The sequence below is a fragment of the Ruditapes philippinarum genome, unplaced genomic scaffold, assembly GCF_026571515.1.
Source record: "Ruditapes philippinarum isolate M1 unplaced genomic scaffold, ASM2657151v2 ctg2680_1_1_1_1, whole genome shotgun sequence".
In the NCBI taxonomy this organism is placed as follows: domain Eukaryota; kingdom Metazoa; phylum Mollusca; class Bivalvia; order Venerida; family Veneridae; genus Ruditapes; species Ruditapes philippinarum.
Window position 1 is genome coordinate 375,816 of NW_026855094.1, and position 27,297 is coordinate 403,112.

The 27,297-nt window shown below is 31.3% G+C and overlaps 2 protein-coding genes across 2 annotated transcripts; both read right to left on the reverse strand.

The window, feature by feature from the left end:
- Window positions 1–1,194: 1,194 nt before the first annotated feature.
- LOC132742099 (transient receptor potential cation channel subfamily A member 1 homolog) lies at window positions 1,195–26,686 on the reverse strand. The gene is made up of 18 exons (XM_060730418.1): window positions 26,522–26,686; window positions 13,655–13,702; window positions 11,783–11,826; window positions 11,344–11,451; window positions 10,957–11,055; window positions 10,245–10,341; window positions 9,904–10,079; window positions 8,953–9,122; window positions 8,298–8,465; window positions 7,701–7,771; window positions 6,459–6,670; window positions 5,852–6,071; window positions 5,156–5,290; window positions 4,644–4,847; window positions 4,018–4,188; window positions 3,379–3,447; window positions 2,918–3,085; window positions 1,195–2,488 (listed from the first exon to the last, which is right to left on the reverse strand). The coding sequence occupies exons 2-18, from the start codon at window positions 13,700–13,702 to the stop codon at window positions 2,354–2,356; spliced, it is 2,295 nt and encodes a 764-aa protein (XP_060586401.1). The 5' UTR covers window positions 26,522–26,686; the 3' UTR covers window positions 1,195–2,353.
- LOC132742088 (RNA-binding protein RO60-like) lies at window positions 18,687–23,942 on the reverse strand. The gene is made up of 3 exons (XM_060730379.1): window positions 23,889–23,942; window positions 22,703–22,839; window positions 18,687–20,172 (listed from the first exon to the last, which is right to left on the reverse strand). Exons 1-3 carry the CDS (start codon window positions 23,940–23,942, stop codon window positions 18,687–18,689), a joined length of 1,677 nt encoding a protein of 558 aa, XP_060586362.1.
- Window positions 26,687–27,297: the final 611 nt, after the last annotated feature.

Genomic DNA, 27,297 nt, shown 5'->3' on the forward strand with positions numbered 1-27,297 from the left:
ACTCATTATATTCCTTTTATGGTCTTCACGACCATATGTCTGATTTGTTTTACCCTCTTGAATTACGCTAAGACCTTACACACCAAATAATTGAATCAACCATCAAGTTATGTGTTTATGCGTTTGTTGCTTATGCCCCTGGCTTTAATGTTAATGGATACGAAACAAGAAACAAGACTGAGAGATGTTTTATCCAACTTTACTGTGGCGACCTTCATATGATAAACTTTTACTTTGGTATCGTATAAGTCGCAACACTGTTTTGGGTTTAAACAATATTAAGTTAAAGGGATACAAATAGGAAAAGCCTTTGTTTACATTTTTAAAATGTAAAAATATTTATTGAACAGTTAGAACAAATATATAAAAACAATAATACCTTTAACATATATTAATATTCATTTATAAACTATAAATCTAATTTTCACAATTTCTTTTATTCTCAACAGATATCTCTGTTAAATTACCTTATTCTATTTATGCTCTAATATTCTTTAATCAATGTTCTAAACTTGCATTATCTTATTCTGATTTTCCACCCCAAAAATCAACTAATTCATCTCTGAAATCTCAGAACCAACTTACATTCTCATTCAAAAACATCTCTATTTATACAACAAGAATTCTGCCAGCATTTGGCAGAAAGTGTGATTTCATAAATAATTATAGTGGCAGAATTCAGCAGAATTTTGCAGAATTACATACAAACATATTCAAATTTTAATCATGCAAAGTTCAATTTAACTGGATATACACAATATTATATAAGACTAAAATCAATTACTTAAGATATGACATACTCTGAAAACATCATCTGTTAGCTGTCAAAACCCAATGTTTATAAACAAGAGAAACGCCCACGAGAAATCGATGACGTAGAACGCAAAATTCAAAAACATAATACACATAAACGTAATAAATACACAGAAATGTTGTTAACATGCCGGTAACTCACAATCAGACAAATTATCCAATATCTTTAGAAATTGAAGTTAACAGTAGATAACAATTATAAACAGACATACAAAAATGTGGATAAAGTCTACCACTAGAAGGTAATTCAACCTTGAACGTTAAATGGAACGGTAAAAGCTTTATCACTGATATTAAAAAAATGTAAACAATACCCCCCCCCCCACTTTCAAATCATTTAGTAGTAATAAGAAGTTTACACAGGCAAATACTCAATTAAAGAATAAAGTAAGCAGAAGAATTATTAGACCACCTGATCCTTGCAATACTACGGAATACAATCTACTTAATATTAATTATGGTATAATTACAAGTCTTCCATTATTGACCAATTCACTTTAAAACATAAAGTTTTTAACTAAAATATAATATACACAATTCATAAATATGTTGCGTTCAGGGATACGTCTTTTCTTGTTGATCTTTATTCTTAAATACTCATACAACATACATTTGTCCTTGAATGCGTAACATTTAGACATATTGGTCAAAGTTATTGAATTATAAAAACTATTAGTAGTCCGTTGATACATAAAATAAGAACGATCAAAGGTGCAGACTTGATTATTGAATGTGTTATATGGTTGTTGTTACGCAAACTATTTTGTCATATTTTAGTGGACAGTAATCTTTACGTTTACTCCCTTATCAACCGAATACTTATGTCACATGTTTTATTGAATGCAGGAAACAAAACTGTGTAATAGCAGGTATGATTTTAAAATATTGTTTCATAAATAGTAAAAGGCAGTCCTAGAAAATATGTACAGACTTGCTTATTGGATACAGAAACACATTCCAAAAGTTTTCAGAACAATTAAATAAATTTCTGTTATAAATTGAAATTATTTACTTTATTTGAAACTATTAAAAAATAATTGTGTTTTAAAAATATGTTTTATGTTTAGTTGCTTATCATAATATACAAAAATGGATATAATGTGTAGCGCAGCAAAATACCATTCAGCTTTAAAATGATAACATTCAATCAAAACCTGATTTAAAGAATACAAATTTAAATATGAAAAAGCAAAGTTTACTCGAAACTCTTCATCTGCAAAAATTCTGCTTTTCGATCCTTATTGACCTTGTTGTCAGCATATAATTCGCCACTTCAATCATGAACAGTTAAATAAACTGTGATACTACCGTTTTACTTTTGAGGCGATTTCGAAGTATTATTTTATAGTTTGCAACATTTATACAAACATTTGATATGTACATGATTATTATATACATCTTCATACTCTTTCTTATATGGTAAATTTGTCATAATCAAAACACTCAGCAGCCAAACTAGCATATATAATCATCAGTTCACTGCTCTTTCTAGGTTAAGCAAATCCACTAAAGTCATCTATTTTAATATGTTTGGATATATCTATCTAACTGCTATTTCTCGGAGACGCTCGTGTTCTTCTTTCATCAGTCGCATGAGATTACACATATCTTCTTTCAATGATATCAATTCATCCAGCTTCTGTCCTAAATTTTCACTCTGGTCTTTATCACGAATCTAGCGTATATGAAACAAAATTATGACAGATTAAAGAAACAGTATGCATCAGAATCAATAAATCTTTAATTGTTGAAAAAGGTCTTACATTTGTAATAAAACTTTAAAGTAATGGATTCAGAGCATGTAAGATATTAAACAATTGCAGAAGATAGCTCTGATCATGGCTATGAACCGTAAAGGTGGCACAATGTAAATAACTATAATTATACCAATTGCCAAAGGACAAGAGAAGCAAAAAGTAGTTAATTTACATGTCCAAATGTTAATTTTGGGAAACGGTAATTAACAAGATACCGTTTTTATTTTTATTAGAAATGAAAATGATAGTTAGTCAGTAGCCTAATGGGCCTTTCAAAAGTTCTCTTTAATTGATTACGTTGTTTTACTATTTAAATTATGATTCTGCATGTATTGTGAAATGTGTACATGTTTTGGTATTTCTTCGGATTTTAATCGGCCAGTTAATACTTCTCTGTTAGGCTGCTGGATGAATTTGACCTTCAGCCATATACCAATCTTCTTTGTACATCTAAATCTTATCAAAATGGTAAGAATAGTCTGGCAGATACGTTCCAATTCTAAAATGTCTTCAATCTGTAAATAGTTGATATCAACAGCAAATTTTAAACTGATAGGTTTTTGTGAATGTTTTGAGTTTTAGCTAGGAAGTTAACGTCTATACTTCAATACGTCTGATATAAAAAGACAATTCATTATACAGTATGTTGAATTGCAATGGTGTGATTTTCTAAAATAAGCTGATAGTTTACCTAAGTAATTTTCAAATATATGAAAAAATATTGAGTTTGTACGAACTTGGTTTTGAACGTGTACTAAGTATTTATTTTCTAATATGAGCAATCATTACTTATCTGATGAACACAAACCTGCAATGTGAATTGTGATTCGATCGCCCGCATGTAAACTTCTTTGACATCACTTACAGCTACGCCAACCTATCATTTAGAGTCATTGATGGTCAAGTACTTTTTAATTTCAGAAACATAGCTCTTATCATATGATAAACGTTTGTTGAAGTATTTGGACATATCTGATTGTATATGCTTAACAAAATAAATAAGACTTTAAAAACAGGTACAATATAATTTACATGTTATGATTCACATGTCTAGCATACTGTTAATTATAAAAAAACGACTTGCTTATATTCAACAAGAAAATATCAAATGAAAATTCTATGCATGGTTTTACATCCATAACACGAATCTTACATATTTATACGGTACGCAAATGAATGCCTATTATAAGTATAATGAAGAGTATGTTTATGAATATAAAGAAGAATATTTTGGCTCGATATTGATCTCGTTTACATTTGCATGATCGATTCAACAAAATCATTGTTGAGAATAAGGCATTGTTTGGAATTAAATCGTAAGAAGACTTCTATGGATTTTCGCAGTTCGCAGTTTCGCTGTCCAACTCCATACTGAATCATTGAGTCAACTGTCTACATGTACATATTCTGAACAAGACATATTTAACCAAACAAATCCAATAATTACCATTAAATTCATTGTTATAATAGTCATAATAATCAAAAAGATGCTGGAAACCAAATGACTGATAAAAGCTAAATAAACAATGTGCTCTTCACTGAGATCCTCATATCCGAAACCTTCAGCCATCATTGCCGATGTTGACAGCAATGACACTAGGATATTTTTAAATTCATCCTGTAACAATAGAAAACACTACAAAAACATTTGTTGAGTCCCGGAATATCTCTGTTTAAAACATGTGTAAAGGTAAACTTTAAAGAGGCAGATTCACCAATAGAGAAATACATCAAAACAAAAAGTTTCATCTTCCGTTTAAGAAAAGTATATAAAAAATAAAGACTCGATTCAAGTCTATTTAAGAGGGAAAAAATGTAGAACATCTCTCACGCTTAAACTCTTCCATCCTTAACATTGTTATCAATAATCTGACGGACAAGAAGGATATCGAAATCAGGTGAATGTGTAAATAAATATTATAAAGATGTTACTTTCCTTTCTTTTTGTTATATATATCAAGTAAGCTTACGAATCACAACGATAAGTTATTCGTAACTTCTTTACTAGAAAATTAGAAATTCATATCATTATAATAACGAAATAAACAAACAAACAAACAAAAACAAACATACCTGCTTTTTGCGCGCACACAGGAACGCTAAAGCGAAAGCTACTAGTAAAATAGCAACGATTGGGAAAATGTTACGTAAAAACGTTATTGTGATTCTTTTAAGCATAGACACATAAATCCCAAGCCAGTCAAATTTCTCTAAATAAGCTAACAGATCGACCCATGACAGGAAAATAGCCACTGTGCCTAGAGTCCATTGCCATGTCTAAAAAATAGATACATTATTATGCATAAGAAAAAAAAGACGAGACATGATAAAAGTGCCGATCGTGATATAATACGAATACACGCGGGCACATATGCACACACGCACTCAAACATATGCGCAAACTTTTTTTGAATGATGAAAAAATAAAACCGATGATAATATAACGGTTAGAAGGTTGGATTAATTTCGGATCTCAATTTTTAAATTGAAATTCCTCACAGTATGATTGATATTATCCAAATTTAAAGCAGGGAAAGTCCACTTGACGAATTTAGTAAAGTTTAAATAATATGTAGTTTGCTCACCTCTCTATAGCCTGTATTAGGACACTCCGATAAGTCGATCAGGAAAAATAATGCTGTTGTATAAGCTGTCCACTTAATATAGTTTTTGAAATGTTTAAAATACTCCAACCCGAAGGTCATCACAATATGATGAATCTGTGGAATAAAAATAGGGAAAAGTCAATTATTAAGGCTCTTTTTCAGTTTTAGATCAGTAATTTTAAAAGGGGTAAAGTGTTTCTTATGGGTCGCTAAACAAATTCGTTGTTCTTCAAAAGTTAAAAAAAATTAAATGACTTTTACATAGTGATACACAACTTACCTGTATTTTATGGACGTTTTACATTAGCTTTTAAACATCACTCTAGTATCGGTGATCAGCATGTTTCATGATTAATAACACATGCGTATTAAAGATTAAAATGATTTGAAAATGATGAAAAAATAGAGAATTGCTCAATGTTTTATCGAGCAATCACGGTCTATCATTCTGTACCTCTCATCTCAAAGTCGTGAAATAAAGAAAAACAAAAGACAGGAAACTTTGATTTCGCATGTACTGGTCCAATTGTTTAAAACCTATTTTTACTGACCACTTTTAAGGAAGAAAGATAACAAATTTGTCAATAAAACTTATTTGCATATTATACTGCTTGAAAATGTGGTAACATTAACTGACAAGCGGTAAGCTTATGATTTATTTATAAACTTCAATACCTCTTTTAATAACAAGATTATTGCCTGGAATATGACCACTATTTGCAAGACAGTAATCATTGGATAATTGCCATACGTTTCACATGTGACACGATCATTAGCGGTTGGTGTTGTTGTCACATTATATGACTCACTCTTATTGTTACAAAGGGTCGTGCTGTTGCAATCCTTTGAGTAATTGCCTGTTTTGTTTGAAGCTGTGGATTTAGTTCCCGAATCCCTGAAAAAATAAGATAAGCTTTAGATTTAGGGAATACCAATTGTTATGATAAATCACATTTGAAGTATATCTTACATGGAAAAAGGAAAAAAAGCAACAACAACATCAAAAACAGAACAAATAATTATAATAATAACAACAACAACAACAAAATAAATAAATAAAAAACTATGATTCCCATGAGTAAACTAAGAGCAAAACAGCCGAAATGGACTTCATTTTACATGTTTCATTAAACACTTAAGGTGATAACAGTACTTGAATCAATAATACCCTTAAAGGTCTTAAATCGCCTAGTAATAATTTGATATTTATTTCTCAATTCTCTTTAAAATAATAAGCATATTCCATAGAAATAAAGACAATAATGTTTTTCTGTGAACTTACTGAAATCGCTCGTATAGCGTGTCGATAGCAATTACGAACGTTGTCAGAGTACATAGAAATACCAGGTATAGACTCAAGCTCATGACGTGAAGCTTTTTGCCTATATGATGCCATTTATGTCTAATCAGAGCTTTAACAAGTGGGTGATCGACAAGTTGTCTGTAAACTTCCTTTTTACCGGGATCTTTAGAGGTATCTCTTTTATATTTCAGCTGAAATCAAGATATGTGATTCTCTGAAACATTGTTAATCATGAGCGTTATACCTGGAACTTCATGTAACATTTAATAAAAAGAAATTTACTGTGGTCATCGATAAAGATAAAAACGTGAAACAAATATTTTGAAATACTCATTTTCTTAACATGACTTATGTACTGCTGGCACTGAAGTAGAAGAAATTGGATATCTTAAAGAACATTAAAACAGCAAAATTAAAAATCTTGCTAATATGGTTTAATTTGCTCTGTTCATGGAGACAAGTGGTAAGTGGTAACTACCATCCACTCTTCTGTACACCGGTAAAGGAAGCATTCACCAGTAAAATATATCATTGATGAAACTTTGAATTGTAAACATCCGCAGATGTGATTAATCGCCGGGGATCATCGAAACTTTGAAAGTGGTTCGTTCGTGCCAACGACAAGCGGCATATGACTTAAGTAAAATATGCGTATGCCCTAAGCAAGCGACCTATATTAAAAGGAATTTCGAAATTACACCCGAGGTGATTAAGACTACAAAATACAGAAAATGTGAAAGTTAAGAAACAAATTAAAGAAGTTAAAAACAATATTTTTTTTGCATACATCATGCTTCTCAGTTTTTTTGATTCTTCCAAGTGTTCAACTAATAAAGAATTAAGTACTAAATTAAGACGATCTTTACGAAAGGTGTAAGTCAGTGTAATATTTAAGCCAATGGAAATAAACAACATTTAAATGTTCTTATTCCATTAGTTATAGATGTGAAGAACACCTCAGGCAATTTCATTTCTTATACATAGAAGAAGGTTTACAATATTGCTAACAGTTGTTTGGCAGTCACTTATGCTTCACATCCATCATTCCAGGAACAAATATGACTTTTTGATTTTTCTTATCGTTTTCTTTGACTGCCATTATATTTGAAATATACATATTGGTACTTTGTTTAAGCAAAATTATTAAACTTTAAGTTAAATGTTTAAATATTTTTGGAATATAGTTTTTAACATAACTGTAATAGAGAGTATTGTTCTTACCATTAACATAACAGGGTGGTTATTTCTTATTTGCGACAAATGTTTTGTGTAAGCCTCACGGCTCTCAATTTCTGTAATTATGTAAATTATAGTACTATAACACTATTTCACGTTTACTTTAAATGTATAAGATAAATATCCGGAAAACACCCATGACAAGATAAAATGTGAATAATGTTTAATTTAATCATTAAAGCCACTGACCTACAGTGTTAAATCATAAAATCATCATGACATAAAATTTCAAGTGACCGGTAAATACTTAAATAGAAAAGGTTTAATGTGTAAGTCCATCTTTATTAAAATATTATTGACAAAAACGTTAATATATCTTGTTTTTAATTCGCATAATCTACTACGTTACTAACGCAGTGACCAATATAGATAGGAGAAGATAATTCATTTAACACGGTCACGTGTCACAACAGTGGTCCGGAAAAATCTCGGTATCCGGTATGCCCGGGGGCATATATCATTTTCGTCATTTTAATTTTTGTAAATGCAACTACTGTCAGTTTTCTAAAATTGATGTTTTCATACCTGAACATCTTCAGAAGCTAATATGATGTCAATAACAAGCTGTTATTAAGTGCGTACCTTCAGCATCAATATGTTCCCATTTGGATTGATATAACCATTTGCAGTAGTACTCCTGTTGAGGTGGCCATGTATGTAGAAGGTAAGTGTCATCCAGGAGCTCAAAGTGGTAATTAACTTTTCCTGTACATTTTACTATGCATCTATCCAATAATTCAGAGATAACTTCTGAAAGCACATGTTTTGATTATATATTATCATAATGATTGTTGAAGCTTGGATCTTTATAGAAATCAAACATCCAGACCCGTTTAAAGTAAAACAAATTATTTTCAATCACTTTGAAATGTGTTATAATAAGTTATTACTTGTCTTTTACTTTCTTAATATGTAAGAGTTGTCCTTATTTTGTTAGGGTTATAACATGCACTTTCCTTCTTTAGAAATTCTCGAAGAATTCAAATACCCATTTACATTAAGATACTTTATAATTGACTTTAGTAACGACAATGTTAATTTCTGTCAAGATTTTTATTGAGTTGTTTTGTCTGATTTTAGCTATCATGTTGACTGTACAGATTCACTGTGAATTATCATAATGTAAGTGATTTTTTTTGTACGCTAAAGAAAAGCATTTGAATAAAAAAAAATGCGATTCGACTCTCATATGACGAGCAACAAGGAGGAGAAACAAAGACCCTTGCAAAACACGTACCTGGATAAAGCTGTAAAAGCCGTCTTAAAGGTGTATTAATTGAATTGTTGTCATTGCTTTCAAAGGGTCTTCCAACTTCAGATGTTGAGTTCTGTATACGTGGTGTGTTTCTAAGAAGTTTTAAGAGGTAAAACATCTCTGTTTCTTTGACCAGGTACTGAACAATTTCCCTGAAAATTTTGAAATTTAAGGTCTTTGTTATAAGCTTGGTGCATCAACTAACCTGGTTGATTTGAAAATATTCTGCAAAGGGATCTTAATTCTTTATAAATGTTAACTTAATGCAAAGGTCACTATTGCTTTTACTTAAATCTAGCATAGAAGGCTGATTTGATGCCTTTAGTCCAGACGTTTGTGGAATCCAAAGATTAGATACTGGACATTTTGTACGGAATCTTTCGTGTTAATTGAATCACTTATATTTTCCTGAGCAATATGATTGTACAAAGAGAGATGACTCTGGGTGGAACAAAAACAAAATTTGAATGAAAATATTAAACTTGGTTTGAAAGTAATGAGCTAAAACTATGTGATAAATCATTTCATCTCAATGCAAAATAAAAATTAACATTCGAAATCACACAAACAGACAAGACATATTTTAAGATACTTTTTTAAAGTATTGTTTCCACTGGAGAGCAATATTTATAAAGAGATTAATACTTTGTTTCTTAGAGGTGTTACTAGAAGCGTCTAATGTGAAGACTAACTTTGACTTTAGATAAAAAAATAATACGGTCCTCGTTTTAGCCTTACAGAGGGTCGGACAACATTGGATGTACTGTTTGAAATACAGACGTACCAATAAAAATGGAACACGTGTATGGCAGTTGTTTTAAACTAATTACTAAGAAAGAAAGTTTTCTAAAATAAGAGAAACTAGAGAATTTTCAAATGCTACAAGTATTATGCTGTGTATAACAACGTTTTAGAAAATCAGTATTCAAATACCTTTTACTTTCGATGAGACGGTCCTCTTTTAATAAAAGGTCAAGTATGTTATCCCCATTTTCATTTGTAGATGTTGCTGCGTCAAACCATGTTTGTTCAAATGTTCTTGTATGATAGCGGCACTTTTGAATTTTGGACCTCTCTCTGGTTTGACTTATTCTAATGCTCTCAATGTTCTAAAAGAAGACAGTGTCAAAGTAATGATTTGCATTTTGTCAAAACTATTGTTAAAAAGTACATGATATGCAATTAACCACAATATACTTTTGATATTTAAAAGGTAACAATTATCTTTTATATCATGTATCCAGTGTCAGTATGCAAGAAGTAATATATCGTACCTTTTTTGGGGGAAATAAAATTTTGAAAATGTCTTTATAATTATGCCATGTTGTTTGCAAACAAGCATAATGTAAAGCAGTATTCCCATCTACATCTCTGAAAGTACATTGATTTTAGAATTAGAATTATATAAGGTTTTATGTATACATTTTGACAGTCATGGTATTGAAAATATAATTTTTCCAAATTTAAATATATAGTCTAAGAGTAAAATTCATCTTACAAAATATATATAAACGAGTTCTTGTTTGGCTTATCTCAAAAAGCATATCTCGATCTAATTATTATAGTCATTTTAAATTATTGTTTCCATCCTGTAAATATCACGTCTTGCCCATGAAAACATACTACCTGAAATATTTTTAAACATTCATCATTTGTAAAGAAATTATAACCATGAATAAAGAAGTTATTCTTGTATTCTTGTGTAATGTTATAAGCTTAATTAATTAAGACTCCTGTAAGCTAAACAAATAAAAAATCAACTTATCTGAAGTGAATCACATTGAGAAACAGTAGGATACTTGAGAAAAACGAAATCCCTAAAGAACGCAAAAAGGACCCTTAATCATCTCATAAGGCGGTTAATATTATTAAACCTTCAATGTTTCACGATAGTGCCATTCTATGAAATGCGGCGTATGTTCCCCCCCCCCCCCCCATAAAAGAATGCATGTGCACTAAAATGTTCATGGCAAGAATAAAACTTACTTGAATTCCAAACTCGCACCAGCTGACATTAGAAGGTTGACAGTTTCAACCTCACCTTTCCTTACTGCTTCATGCAAAGCCGTTCTTCCATGTTCAGCTCTTTAAAATATAACAATTTATATTACATCAGTAATTTACGATTTTGATCAGTCCTCGTCAACAATGGCACAGTCAAGACAGTAATAAGGTTTCTTCTTTACTAAGTTCATTTATGAAATGAGCAAAAGAAATAAATGTTGCTTTAGTTTTAAATGTTGTGTTTTGGAGAAAGTTAAATAACAAAAATTAATGTTAATACTAATGTCAACGCATACAAATGTATCTACAGACTATATTAAGTTATCCCTTATGTCTTAAATTTCCGTTTACTTGTTGGCATGTACTCACATATAGTTTACATCTGAATTTCCAATGTTAATAACGTTTGTCAAATAATCAATGTTTGTTGCACCATTTTCAAAGACACACTCGTATATTTTCCTGTCATCATCTTGCCTATTAAATCAAATCATGGAATAATATTCAATACATTGTAATATTGAAACATATGCAATACAAGTTTTGTCTGACCTGTTTTTATGTGAAACTTGATGGGTGACTATACTTTAGTATACTATCATAATATGAATTTTGTTCGTAGTATTAAACTTTAACAGTGTCCATACACATCTACTATGATATATAAGAATCTTGTTAGTAATGTTTATACAAATGTACTAAGTTTTTAATCTTTTGCATATTAGAATTTCGCTTGCATTAATCAAAACAGCTGCAGATGTGATGAGTATGTAAACATATGAAAAAAAGGTTTGAACAACATAAATACCTTTCTGCATTAGGAAGTGCAAGTCTGACACTTTGGTTCATTTCCTGAAATATTTATTATTACTTTTTCTTAATTATTTTCAAAATAAAGACACTGATAATGGTGGATTGAGCTTAAAAAAAAGTTTTACCTAATTTACAGAGACCTAACAGGTAGACAATATCAGGTGAATAAATATATTGAAAATTTCATTAAATCTAAGATCATTTTTTTTGTAGGAATTCAACAGTGCAAGTCACAGGTAATTAACAACAATAACAACAACAACAACAACAACAACAACAAACACCGTGTTCTCTGATATTCAATTTGCAAAAGAAAACTTTTTAAAATTTTAACTAGAAATGTGTCCAGAGGACACGAGTGCCCCCACAGTGCACAGTTTTGCAAATCTACACACTCTAGGTTAAATATTTTTAGCTACACGCGACAGTTGAAAAAAATTCTTTTACTAAGTCAAAAGAAAAATCTCTACAAATACTGAATATATCAACAAACAAAACCCAGGTGTATAGCTGCACATGCTGACCAACATTTTTGTTACATTTCACGACTACAGGTCAAATACTTTTGGAGCTATGTACGAATAAGTTGAAAAGTGCAAATTTATACAAAGTCAAGAGCAATAACTCTGTACCAACTGAATCAGGAAGTATCTTTAAAAAGATACTCGGCCGAAGTCAAACTTATTAAGTTGCATAGGAGAAGTTACTACTTACCATCCTAACCGCAAACAGAACGTTTTATTTGCCTCTATAGTTTTATTTCAGTTCATTTTTACCTGCAATGTTTACCCCCTTGATTGTCATCTTAGATTTAAACAATATTACTTACATTATTTGATTTTAATCATGGAGCTAAATATTGTTTAAATATCTGTGATTTTAATCAAACAGAATTTGATTTGAATAAGAATTTATAATAAAACAAATATTTAGTAATTACTGTACACTAATTCCACGGAGAATTTTGCAACTGTTAATTAGTCGAAAGTTCGTTTCAATCGTCTTATGCCTGGTTTGAGAAGAGAATATAATGACTAGAACATCTTATAAGAGAAACCCAATCGAACGTAAAAGTATCAAAAAGGCGATGTGTCATATTTTATTTCATATATTTATAGAAAAGCTGTTAGAACCATCTAGAAAATATCATTATTGTCCTTTTATATTTATTCTGACCTAAATCTTTTTCCAACACTTCTTGCCATCACGCAATCGAACAGACCTCTTTCTATAACGAAAGTTCTTCTAAAGTATCAAACGCACAGGCTGTTAGTGTTGAAATGACCAATGGAAATTATGCCTACAATCATTTCTTTACTTTATTTTTTAGCGGAAGTCAATGTGAAATTAGCCGGCCTTCGGCCTTCGGCCGAAAAATCGCCTAAAAATCCCCAGGTGCACAGCTTGACATGTTGATCAACACAATGATCAACATTTCTGTAAAATTGATTGATTCCAGCTCAAGAACTCGTCAGGGTACACACAACGCAACATTTTGGAACGGGTTTTACGGTCAAAGTCTAAAAATATTAAATAAATCCTAGAGAAGCAACACGAAAGTGCACAACTGCATATGCGGATCAACATTCCTATAAAGTTCCATGACTCTAAGTCAAATTCGTTTGAACTACGCACGACACGAATTGAAAATTGGGACTATTAAAAAAGTTAATGGTAATTAATCTACAAATACTGAATTAATCCATAGCCGAAACCCCAGGTGCACACCTTTAATGCCTATCAACATTCCTGTAAAATGACGGACAAGGGTAAATCTAAATGCAGTCTCCTAAATTCGGGAAACAAAAAGTGTATATATAGGTCATAAATTTATATTCGATTTGAAAACTGTGAACATATACCTTACCTTTAATTCTATTCTTTCATTTTCAGATAGTAGTTTTGCTGTAGCCATCTGGAATATTATTTCCAAATATAAAAATACGTCTGCCACGAAACCGATTATTTTCTTTTAAATCTGACATTAAATGTATTACTGTATATCTAATATGTTACTTTCGCTTAATTATTATGTTGAATTTACAAAAAAATATATATACATAAAAAGATAAAGGAATGTTTAAAAAATAACAAACCGTTAAAATAGGCCGATATATTATTGTCATCGTCACGTGAGTTATTGTGATAACAGTGGCTAAGCAAATCTTGATATAGCAATTGTACTTTATAGAAAAAGCAAGTCCCCCAAAAATTACTGCATGTTTGATAACAGGAGGCAATCAATACTTGCTGTTTTAGATGATGATTAACTAAAAGTGATCAACAACTGCTATTTCTTTTTGAAATTCCCAGATTAACTCAAAGTGAACTACAACTGATATTTCTTTTGAAATTCCCAGAATCATATACAATGCGCGCGTTTGACATACGAAACAACTTATATAACAATTATCCATGGACCGACATCAACACAGAACAAAGTATGTATACCATATTTTATGGCATGGTTCCCCTCACATATTTATTGAAGAGGACGTAATCTTATAACATAGCATTTAACTACTATTTGCCAAATTCCCAATTTTCACCTTTAAGATGTTATTATCTCACTGAATAAGATAATTGGTAGATGCCTAAATGTGCAGATTTCTTTCAAAATGGAATTATGAATAACTTTAAGAACACCTTTGCAAATGAGGATTGAAAAAACGAAACAACTGAAATGCATGCAGAGGAAATCGACTGCACCACACATTGATTGGTTTAACATGAAGGCTTTTAAGTAGCAGTTAGAAACTTACACTGTTATTAAAGTTTATTGACAAACAATTATATAATATTATTTAAATGATTTTCGTAAGTAATAAAATTCGTAACTGACTAAGATTTACTCCCTCAAACTGATAAACAGTAGACACGTAAAAATGTCGTTTGACAAATAAGAAACAGACTGTTTAGATATAACTCTATTTATTGATGCTAAATATATTACACTGGTTATCATATCAATACAAACAAAAAAACAGCAGTATTACGTTAACTAGACACAATTAGACATGTTTAAACTAAAATAGTGAAGATTCAAAGACAAACATTAAATCATTTTTATCAAAAGATGAATGATCAAGATAATTATAGTAAATGACGAGAATAAGAATCACACAAAAAAGGATTACTCCCATCCGCAAAAGATACAACAACAACAAAAAGAGAAACAGACAAAAGCAAAAACAACAAAGGTTACACAACAAAAATACAATTTTATGAAAGTATGCAAATGGTACGAATTTTGAGATGATAAAGGTTTTCCAAAAATAGATTATGCTTATGAAACTTGACAATACAATATTTGTTTTCATTATATTTACATTTATTGATATTATTACTATCATATTTATAAATTACCATAATACATAAAGAAGGCTGATACATACCGTAATAAGTAGTACCTGTTCACGGGTAGTACATACCGGAATAACTAGTAAATGATCAAGGCAATTACATGAATGTTCAAGGCTAGTACAGACCAAAATTACTAGTAAATGTTCAAGGCTAGTATAGGCCAAAATATCTAGTAAATGTTCAAGGCTAGTACATGAATGTTCAAGGCTAGTACAGACCAAAATTACTAGTAAATGTTCAAGGCTAGTAAAGACCAAAATAACTAGTGACAAAGGGTGAGAAAATGTGCAGCCTGACCGGGACTCGAAGCCGGGACCCTCGGAATACCGTTCCGCGGCTCTACCGAATCGGCTATCCGGCCGCTTACACATTTTGCCCCGTAATTAGTGAAAGGTTCTGAACCGTGACATACTCCCCTGCTTTATTGAAATTCGTCCTCGAAATTCCGCAAAGTTACAGAGCAATGTAAATTAAACTCTGAGCTATATCAGTCACGGCCCCCTCCGTTGGGTGCCAAATGTCTCAGGGTGAGAAAATGTGCAGTCTGACCGGGACTCGAACCCGGGACCCTCGGAATACCGTTCCGCGGCTCTACCGACTGAACTATCCCGCCGCTTTTCTCCCGCAATTAGTGAATAGTTCTGAACCGTGACACTAGTAAATGTACAAGGCTAGGACAGAGCAAAATAACTAGCAAATGTTCAAGATTAGTTCATACCATATAAACTAGTTAATGTTCAATGCTAGTACAGACCAAAACAACTAGTTATTGTTCAAGGCTAGGACAGACCAAAATAACTAGTAAATGTTCAAGGCTATTACATACCAAAATAACTAGTAAAAATATCAAGGCTAGTACAGAACGAAATCACTAGTAAATGTTCTAGGCTTATACAGATCGGAATAACTAGTTAATGTTCAAAGCAAGAAATACCAAAATAACTAGTAAATTTTAAAGGCTAGAACAGACAGAAATAAATAGTAAATGTTCAAGGCTAGTACAGACCAAACTTACTAATACATGTTCAAGGCTAGTACATACCAAAATAACTAGTTAATGTTCAAGGCTAGTACAGACCATATATATAGTTTATGTTCAAAGCTAGTACAGACCAAAATAACTAGTAAATCCTAAGGCTAGTACAGACCAAAATAACTAGTTAATGTTCAAGGCTAGTACAGACCATATATATAGTTAATGTTCAAAGCTAGTACAGACCAAAATAACTAGTTAATGTTCAAGGCTATGACAGACCAAAATAACTTGTAAATGTTCAAGGCTATTACAGACTAAATAACTAGTTAATGTTAAAGTCTAGTACAGACCAAAATAACTAGTAAATATGCAAGGCTAGTACAGACCGAAATAAATAATAAATGTTCAAAGTAAGTACAGATAAAAAAAAAATTAAATGTTCAAGGCTAGTAGAGACCGAAATTACTTGTAAATGTTCAAGGCTAGTACAGACCTAAAAAACTAGTAAAAGTTCAAGGCTAGTGTACAGACTGAAATTACTAGTAAATGTTCAAGGCTAGTACATACCAAAATGACTAGTAAATGTTCAAGGCTAGTACAGACCAAAATAACTAGAAAAGGTTAAAGGCTGGTACAGACCAAAATAACTAGTAAATGATAAAGGCCAGAACAAACCAAAATATCTAGTCAATATTAAAGGCTAGAACATACCAAAATAACAAGTAAATGTTCAAAGTAAGTACAGATCAAAAAAAAAAAAATAAATGTTCAAGGCTAGTAGAGACCGAAATTACTTGTAAATGTTCAAGGCTAGTACAGTCCTAAAAAACTAGTAAAAGTTCAAGGCTAGTACAGACTGAAATTACTAGTAAATGTTCAAGGCTAGTACATACCAAAATAACTAGTAAATGTTCAAGGCTAGTACAGACCAAAATAACTAGAAAAGGTTAAAGGCTAGTACAGACCAAAATAACTAGTAAATGATAAAGGCCAGAACAAACCGAAATATCTAGTCTATATTAAAGGCTAGAACTTACCAAAATAACAAGTAAATGTTCAAAGGAAGTACAGACCGAAATATGTAGTAAATATTCAAGGTTAGTACATACCGAAATAACTAGAAAATGGTCAAGGCTAGAACATTCTAAAATAACTAGTAAATGTTCAAGGCTAGTACATACCGAACTTAGTAGTAAATGTCCAAGGCTAGAACATACTAAAATAACTAGTAAATGTTCAAGGTTAGTACATACCGATATATCTAGTAAATGTTCAAGGCTAGAACATACTAAAATATCAAGAAAATGTCCAAGGCTTGTACACAACGAAATACCTAGTTAATGTTAAAGGCTAGAACATACTAAAATAACTAGTAAATATTAAAGGCTAGTACAAACCGGATTAACTAGTAAATGTTCAAGGCTAGTACAGACTGAAATAACTAGTAAATGTTCAAGGCTAGAACATACTTAAATAACTAGTAAATGTTCAAGGCTTGAAGAAACCGAAATAACTAGTAAATGTTCAAGACAAGTTTAGACCGAAATAACTAGTAAATGTTAAAGGTTAGTACATTTCGAAATATCCAGTAAATGTTCAAGGTGGTAACAAAGCTCGGCCGACAGTTTGTGTCGTCTCGTTTTCTTGAATCTAACATAATACATGTAAATATAAAAAAAACATAATTGGAAAAATATTTAAAATTTTTTTATCAAGCACCCAGTTAAATGTAACATCCCATACAGTAGTCCGTCTATATGATATTTGAGAAGACAGAACATAAAACCGGATTATATTGGAAACATTTCTGCCTACCAAAAACGTAAAATATGTACATATACTTTAATAAAGCAGATATTTTTAAGTTATAAAGCAGTTTTAATTAATTATGCAGTGAAAAGAAGTTAAAAAAGTGTTTTAGTGTTTTCATATAGGCACATTAAAACGGTGCACTAGAGTTTTAGCAAATTTGGCGGCATGCTGTTCCAATATTGTAGTTTTCTTCGGTTTGAGTCATTTACACAAAAATGGCCTATTTTTTCACGTCCATTTATGCATTTATCTGCCCTTGAAATGACCCATGTTATAGGTAAATTTTTCTGTTCAAGGGCATATAACTCAAAAATGTGATCAGTGACTCCCCATTTTTGTTTCGTTTAAAATATTTCTGTTATAATTATATTGTATCAACATGCCAAGTTTAAGGAAATTGTATTGTACAATTTAAATTCTGCCTAAATGTCTGTTTGAAGCTTCCCTAAAAGTCCATCTGTTTCCCTAACAGTCAAAACAACTAAATTTTGTATGTACATTTCTTGTAGTTCGGTTTGCAGTGTACAAAGTAATTTGTCTTTTGACATTACGTTTTGTTGAGCCAGACGTATAATAATTTAAACGTAGATGTCACGTTAATTAAATAGATTTAACTTTACTTCATAAATGTATTTTTAAGCTCAGCGTGGCTTCTGCCTAGTCATTATATTGAGATACACATTTTTGAGTGCGTACTTAATTTCGAAATAGATTCCTACGAACATTTTCTATTTTACTCGTCGTTAAGTCAAATTTCTGAGGTGGCGAATTCTTGTATGAGCACTGCAGCTTTTTTGTTGAAACCAACAATGTTAAGAATGAAAGGATTGCCCTTATCTGCAATAATGTTGTCAGAGGCTAACATCGCAACTACGATCAATTTTGCATCAGGCACTTCTTTTTGATATTCCGCTAGAGCCTCAATCGCCTGATTCCCCTCTGTTTTTATGTTGTCTGAATATACTATAAAAACATCAAATTTCTTTTTCTTTTCCAGAGCCCAGCGTAGTGGAATAGATACATCAGTCTCACTGCCCTTTAACGTACTTATTTTCTCGGTGACGTCCTCGAGTAAGTCGTTCTTATCAATAATTATTTTTGTCAGGCCATCAGAGAATCCAACAACTTTGCAGTGTTTTTCAGTGCGAGTAGTGAGCATCATCATCGCCGCTGCGGCCTGTTTACAGTTAATGACAGGGCAACCATTGCATGGCTTATCCATATCTTCGCTACAGGAAATCGCTATCAAGAAACGTTTTTCGCTCGACTGAACGGTGATGAATGATTGATAAAAGGCTGCATTGAGCGCCTGGCAGATGTTTTGGTTAACATTCCATTTTAGAGTATTGACCTTACCCTTTTTCCATCTAGTTTTCTTGTTTTCGCCTTTTTTGTACGACAATAGAGCAATCAGAATTCTAATTGGATGAACTCTTTCATCGTGTAAAGCTTTCTCGTTACTAAGTATCGCTATGATTTCTTTTTCACATTCCGATCCCTCGTTACAAAGGCCTTTAGAAGACATCAAACTGATATTGCGTACCTTCGCTTCCGCTTTCATGTTTGACATTATCGCTTTACTAACCATGGGACATTTCACCATCTGTGTTGGAATATGTTCTCGCTCAAGGTCATATTCCTTTATAAGTGCCACGAGCGCTTCCTTATCAGTGCATCCTTTGGCTTTCTCTGTACCTTCTATGTAAGTCAGGAATTTTGAAATACTTTCAGTAGTCATTTTTCTACTTGATGCAAGGCGTTGTGCCCCTTTAAAGCCATATAGAAGGTATTGTTGAACTACTTTCATGAAATCATCTTCGAACTTTGGATGTGCTTTCTGCATAATTTTAGAATGCGACCAGGTCTCTCCTATCTTATTAGTTGTTTGCATTCTACGGGACTTGTATTTAGTCAAAAGTCGAGCCAAGCCGACTGGATGTTTTGCTTTTTCTTCGTACCACTTGATCATAGCTCTACGATGTGCCCTTCCCCAGCCTGTTGATCCTGACTGCAAACTCTCCTGTTTGCAATAATTAACAAACAAAAAGAAATGTGTTGGGATTCGGCATATCGCGCTTAGTTCTTTATATGCTTCATTCTTTGTTTCTTCATTGTTGGATCTTGCACATATGGCAAGCGCAAATATCAAATTATTTTGTCGCAATGTTCCGCCATATCGACTAATATCCGATAAATGTTGCACCACCTCTACCCCTTTTCCATCACTAATAAGTCTGAAATTATAAGCGTTTGAATTAAAAGTAAACGCATTTTCAACAGATTAAAATGTTTTGAAACAATAATTTGTAATTTTGTTAACAACTAATGGTGGAAAAAGGTACATTATCTGAACTTTTTCCCCGTTTGTTTACATTCCTTATTTTAAAGAAACACAATTATGTCAGTCTTCGTTTGCATATAAAATAATCGTAAACTGATATATTGAATTTAGTGTATCAATATCCGCGTATTTGACAGCAAAGTTTTACTTAAAGAATGATATACTTTGTATTAGGGCTACAGGTGTTCATATATTTCGTATATAATATATATTATGTGTTTTTATTTAACAATTGAATGATAGAGAACTCCAATATATCATTATTCCTTTCTATCACAAATATTATAGTTTGCAAGCTATAAAACGGTATTGGCTGACTGCATAAGAGCAATGAATGGTACAGCAATTGCAGACCCAAAAACAGTACAAGATACTGCAGGACGACCTATAGGAGGTAAGGTTATACAACAAATGGGGGCTGAGGATTTTAACAGACAATAGGTCACACCATTTTGTGCTTTTAAAGTGTTCCGTTAGTGGTATTCAGTACGTTGATAGATAAACTTATAAAATATAGCTCAAATTGCGACTCGGAGTTGAAGTATCAGTACTTAATAAACAATATCAAAGAAAAATCGGCTAGTCTGCATTTGTGTGGAATCAATTTTTCGCGACATTAATTTTTTGTTTACTTAGTGAAATGATGGGAATCACTGTACTTTATAATGTTATGTCTATATGGTATTTTGTGCCCGTTTATTGTGAATTGGTTATTGGTATTCACATAACATCTTTGAAAGATTCAGTGATTGTGTTTATATTTGGCAAGTAAGTACGTTATATCAAAACACAGGTTATGCTTACTGTGATTAGCTTATTATTAATAATAATTTCCCTTTGAAAGCATTTTAGGTGAAACTATTGGCATGTTAATACGTTGTATCAAAACACATGTCATATTCTTTGCAATTAGCTCATTAATATTTGCATCATTCTTTTAAAGCAATTTTTAGGTGATAATCATTTTTGAAGGAAGTCCATGATTCTTTATAATTTACATGCAGATTTCTTGTTATCATAATGCAATAAAAATCATTATTTAGAAAGTTACGATCCATTTTCAGCATATTTTCTGCGAAATAATTAATTTCCAGAGAAAAAAACTTTAAAAGAATTTCACTGTGTTTATGTTTGGCGAGCAAGTTTGATTTTCTCTACAATCAGCGATTTGCAACTTTATTTACTTTATTTCGTCTTTAAAAATCAAATTATGAAATTAAGTCAAAATATTGAACAATTATCTTTAATATCTAGGCCATGTATGTTAACTTGTTACCGAGAAAAAAGGGTGTGTTTTTCTTCATACATTTAATCAATGCCATTTACAGAAACACTGCTGTCTTTCTAACCGACACAATTTTGGTCATAACTTTGTCTCATATCTTATTTTGCCCCGTCTCAGCGGAGTTCTTGGTGAAATATTTGATTTAAACAATATAAATCAGAAATATGTAGCATACAACAGTAACACCTGAAATCGCACACCTGATTTAAAGCGAATCATCGATTGTGCAAAAGTTGTGTGTTGAGTAGGCTAAATAAAGCATAGGTCAATTTGCAAGTTCTTCTTCATCCGAGACTGATCTTTTAAATTTTGAAACAATTTTCAATTCGCTATATTCACCCGTTCTCGACCAAACGGAAACAAGATCTTATTCAGACCTGAAGTGTTGCTTACAGGTAGCAAAATTCAGATTTGGTTAAAGAAAGTAATGTTTTTGGGAAAGGTTGTTATTTATATTCTCGACCAGTCTTTCATAGATTTTGCCATGATTATGTATACTTTTTCACATATCTTACTTGATATATCTATGTTCCATACGATTTTGTATTTATACTCGTAATTCCTGTTGCATCCATTAATGTTCTAATGAATTTCATTTGTTTTGCATATCATTAAAAAATAAGATATATTAAGTACTGTGTCATAGCCTCTATTTTACCAGTACAATATAAACTATACACATTCAGTCCAACAAGTCGGTGTAGTACTGTTGACCACAGGCACGTGTATCGGACCTGTGACCAGATTGATAATAAAACCTGTGTTTATCTTAAAAGTGTCAAAAACCAAAAATAAAATGTAAATAATGACCCCCTTTAAAAATATACTATAAGTTAAGAGAAGGCCGGAAACTCCAGATTCGAGCCTACGAGCAAGCGATTCATTTCCCGGGCCGTTGTGAAAACAATTGGTCAGACAATTAAAAAAAACTTCTATCACTAATTCACGTTTGTTTTAAGCTTCCAAATGAGACCGACCCTAAGTCAAGATGAGCACAGGTTTTATTATCAATCTGGTCACATTTTTTCTTCCCAGGTCCGATACTCGTGCCTGCGCTGTTGACTTGTTTTTCATTCCAGAGATGATTAAAAGCTTCTTAATATATGACAAATATTTCTTTAAAATTCTAAATACAAACCTGTCTATACACTCAGCATTCTTACGATTTGGATGTTTGTCATGCGCATTGTATGAAGATTCAGACCCTATATATATAAACCGCTCTAATGACCCCCAGTCATTTAACTTGTGCGTACTTTCGTCATATATTTTTCTCTGCAATAAATGAAAAAAAAAGAATCATCCATATTGATGTAGAGTCAGTGCGTGACAAAGATATGCTTTTATAAAATATACAGAATAATTGGAGGAAGTACAAAAGTCAACTTGTTATCTGTATGACAGGTCAGATGGACTGATTCATTTCTGTACTTTAAGATTGAATACTCTGAGGACCGAACTGGAGGCGTGAGTAATGATTAAGATACTGCTTGTATTGTCTCATAATAATAGTTTCAATCAAACCGACCTCATGGCTTATATTGTTAATTTGATTTTAACCTCTTTAAACATCTTCAAAAAATTTGAGAAAACTTGTATAACTAGCGTTAAGTATGAAACATGCCATTATGTCGTTCATTTCCTCAGTATCATGATGCGAAAAAAAGGACGGCTTTATGAGAAAATGTATAACAATAAATGGGAAGCCTTTGCGTTCATTGAATGCAACTTTGACTTGTCGAGTTCGTTTAACATATTTTAAAAAAGTTCAATCATTCTAAAAAAAAAAAAAAAAAAACAATCGTCAATTGCCTCTTAGAAATTAGATTACATTGACACGTGATGTAATACGGCTTTGTTTTGAAAAATAATTGCGTAATTGATCAAAATTGGATCACACTCTGAAACATAATGTTTGTATTAAAGAAAATAATTTGAGTTTTTATAATGCAAAATTTGAAGATACAGGTAAGACACTTCCTTTCTGCTTTTATTTGTAATGCAAGTCTTGCGTGTATGCAAATAATACTGTATAATAAATAAATTACAAAATGCATACATGCCGCACTTGAATTAAGTGATGCGTCCTTTTATTTAAAAAAAAATGTTAAAGAAACTTTATAAAATATTCAATAGGAATGGTTAATGCGAATTCATTACATCTATAAGCAATTGTTTGAAAAAAGTATTATAAAATGTTAAATAACAGTAAATAGTTTTTTTTGCTTTTATTTTAATGATACCATATTTAATAAGCAAACCCGTATTTAACCCATACCTTCATAAATAACATATTTCAGTGGATATATTTGTATAAATCTTACCGGGTTTTTTGATGCAGATGGACGCCATTCCGTTTTGGATTCATGATTGCCCATGTTGGAGTACTTCTTTGTTCCAATGTCCAAATAACGTATCTGTTCGAATCATATTCTAAATAAATAATCGCCTAAACATGTTTTGTTTATATAACATAACCGGTATATAATAACTGTTTAATTGCCATTTCCTTTAAATTTTGTTATGTTTGTTTTACGTTACATTTTCATTTTCAATTGTTTTTGTTGCTACTGTATTCTATCATCGAATGCACTTTGTTCTTGTGCTTTTGACTTGTTGTAGCATGTTTGCACAGCCGAAACTTTTATAATTATAACAAAGCATATTTATTCGTTTTTATCATTTTAAAATGTTGTCTCCCTTCTGTTTACTATAAAATACGTAAAAAATTGCAAGCTTTTAACCTTAAGACTTGCAAAATGTGTGCTACTGAGGTTTTATATAGCTCGGATTCATAAATAACACACATTACTTCAGTTCAACTAATAATTACTAAGCAATGATTAAAAAGTGTTATATACTTCTAAACGTCTCATAATATATTGTTCTCGAAATTAAGAATTATATTTTTTTACGTTTTAGAAGACCATTAAGGTTCAGTTCATACAGTATAAATTGGTTTTATCCACAGCATTTAAAATACGCATATTTTAAAAACATCAACACATAATACAGGATTGCGTACATTGAATGACATAAAATTTCATTTGTAATGTTTTTTTTTATGCAAACAATAAATATTTTAGGCATTCTACGTCCTACTTCATTAAAGGCGAGCAAAGCAAGTTTGGATTCAAGGAAAAAACATGTTTAGGAATAAAAGTACATTAAAATACAATTAAATCATCAAAATCAGACATACAATTTTAATGGCCTTTATTCAGCGATGGTATCATTATTACACTTTTCTGTAAATCAAAATATAAGATAAATACTGTAACTACTAATTAATGGTAAATCACTTTGTTAACTGTCAAATTTCATAAAATGTGTATATGATGGATAATCAATGATGAACCGGATATGTTTAAAATTCTAACAAATTTCGTGTTTTCTCTATTAAATCTATATCTGCGAAAATTTTGACGTGTCATTTTTTTCATCCCAAAATATGATCGATTAAATGACACCCAGAACGGTTTATGTAGCCTAAAATAACCATGGCAAGCTCATTGATATTTTTACTACATCAGAATGTCTGATCACAAAAACGAATTTTGACCAACATTTGCCGGATCTTGGTGTAAAATCCGAAAATGTCATGCTAGAATTTTTCGTCATTTGAACAGTGAATTATTGGGAAGTTTTTAGTTGCGACGTTACGGTTGTCATTAAAGCTTTCTGAAAACAGCACTGTCATAAACATTTGTCGGCAGTCTCAATAGTATCTTACAGAAACATTTAATATGACAAAAAAACAACAAACAAACAACAACTCAAGAATCTGGTTTGTCAAACAAAAGATATAACCTTAAAGATATTACAAATCGTTGACGGGATATAAAAGTACACATGACAAAAGCGTTCCCGACGATGTGGCACTTGGAAGAAACAAAAAAAACAAAAACAAATGTACTGTCCTGTACAGCATTGTCGAAATTGTAAAGCGATTTTTTTAAATAAATAATTTTTGATGAATTGCATGTATACAATATTAGTTTTAAGTATTTATCTCATTTATTTCTTGAGGAACTAAGTCAATATATACATTTGCTTTCTACTCTAGGACTTGTTAGTGACGGAAACGAAAACTGAAACATTTTATTTATTTTCTTACATCTTATGTATTTGTGTTGACATCTGATGATACACAGTCCATCAAACTGAATTATAAAAAAACTACATTTTTTATGCCTGCAACGTTCAGATGAATACGATATTTGACAGTTGAAAATATGACTGATTTTCTGAACCTAAACTATTTCTGTTTAATCAAATCTGACAAATACCGATTTCAATTTATCTCAATATGTTGAGACGTGCTTTTCTTGGCTGTAATTATTTTAATTTCAAATGGATGTTTTTGGTCCATTTCTGAAGTAAGAATCTAATGAAATAAGTAAAATTTATCTTTTACTAGTGTAACTGTTGTTGACCTCCATAACTGATGCAACACATCAACTTAATTCATCAATATTGTTCAAACAAGATAGTAAACTTAGACATAGATAATATATATAAATATTCAACTTTTTTGTATTCTTGTATCTGATTGTATTTAAGTTGAGGTATATTTCTGGAGCAGCACATTTTTCAAAAAGAGAAAATTATACTCTTAGAGAAACGTCCAAAACAACAAAATTGTAAATGATCAAGGCTTAATTTAATTAAGCATGTTTATAGATTGCACTGGAACCTAACGTCCATGCCAACTAGCACCGACATAAAGAGCATTTAATACATGCATCTGAAAAATATACTTATCATGTCCTTCAATATTCCCCACTCCAGGTACAGCATAAAATATTCAAAGTGTTTTCTAATGCACTTTCCCAGTAATAAAACAGAAACAGTGAGAAATTTGAAGAACGTAAAAACGTTTTAATCAAATGGCACTGACAACAAATTGAAAAAATAACTTAAAATACAACACAAACAAACAAACAAACAAACTTACCTTGATATCAACCAGACGAGGGTTTCATGTAATGTCAGCAATACCCTGATACCGTGGAGGCTAGCTCTTTTATACCGACAAATAATAATCAGAGCATAACTCAAAAATGTAATGATGTATTTGTCCTATAATGTAATGTTAAACCCTAATTTCGTTTTAAAACTATTTCTTTTTACCAGGAGGAAGTCGATAGGAGACAGGTTTATAATATAGAACTGCATTAGCTAAGACGGGTCAAGTTTCAGCTTGGTTACATTATTTTTAAAATCTATTTTTCTGAAGGATAATATTAGGGTACACAAAGTCAAATAAATAGATTATGAGCATTTGAGGTTTTAGATTTAAAGCCAATTGTTTTTCTCATAGGCTTTTGTACTTTAAGTGTATTATGACCTCGAACTCCATGGATCGAATACGATAGTATGTGCTTACTACACTACAAACTTGAAACAAGATATCAATTAATAACCGACTGAAAGTCATTGAAAATTTATTTTTTCCAGGTCAATATTGTCAATCATTAAAAACGGGCACTTGCTATTGAAGTTTATTATTAATTGAAACGTTACGGTATTATTATGTTTTATAAACCGCAAGTACATATAAATACCTCTTGCAAATATTTCGGATTTGCATGTAAATTTACGTTAATGGGCAATTTTAAATTATTTCCAAATCTTTCAATTATTTTTCTAGTATATTTGTTATGGACTGCATCTTTACTTTTTATGTTTTGTTGGCGTCCGCGCCGAAGCGCGGCGCCCCTTTATGGAATG

Coding starts and splice junctions, on each gene's coding strand:
- LOC132742099 (XM_060730418.1), bottom strand. CDS start 13,702: ATGGCTACAGCAAAACTACTATCTGAAAATGAAAGAATAGAATTAAAG. Junction 11,056..11,343: donor AATTCAGATGTAAACTATAT/GTGAGTACATGC, acceptor TATATTTTAAAG/AGCTGAACATGGAAGAACGG. Junction 6,072..6,458: donor ACGCTATACGAGCGATTTCA/GTAAGTTCACAG, acceptor TTATTTTTTCAG/GGATTCGGGAACTAAATCCA.
- LOC132742088 (XM_060730379.1), bottom strand. CDS start 23,942: ATGGGCAATCATGAATCCAAAACGGAATGGCGTCCATCTGCATCAAAA. Junction 22,840..23,888: donor CATCTGCATCAAAAAACCCG/GTAAGATTTATA, acceptor CATTTATTGCAG/AGAAAAATATATGACGAAAG. Junction 20,173..22,702: donor AATGCTGAGTGTATAGACAG/GTTTGTATTTAG, acceptor TTATAATTTCAG/ACTTATTAGTGATGGAAAAG.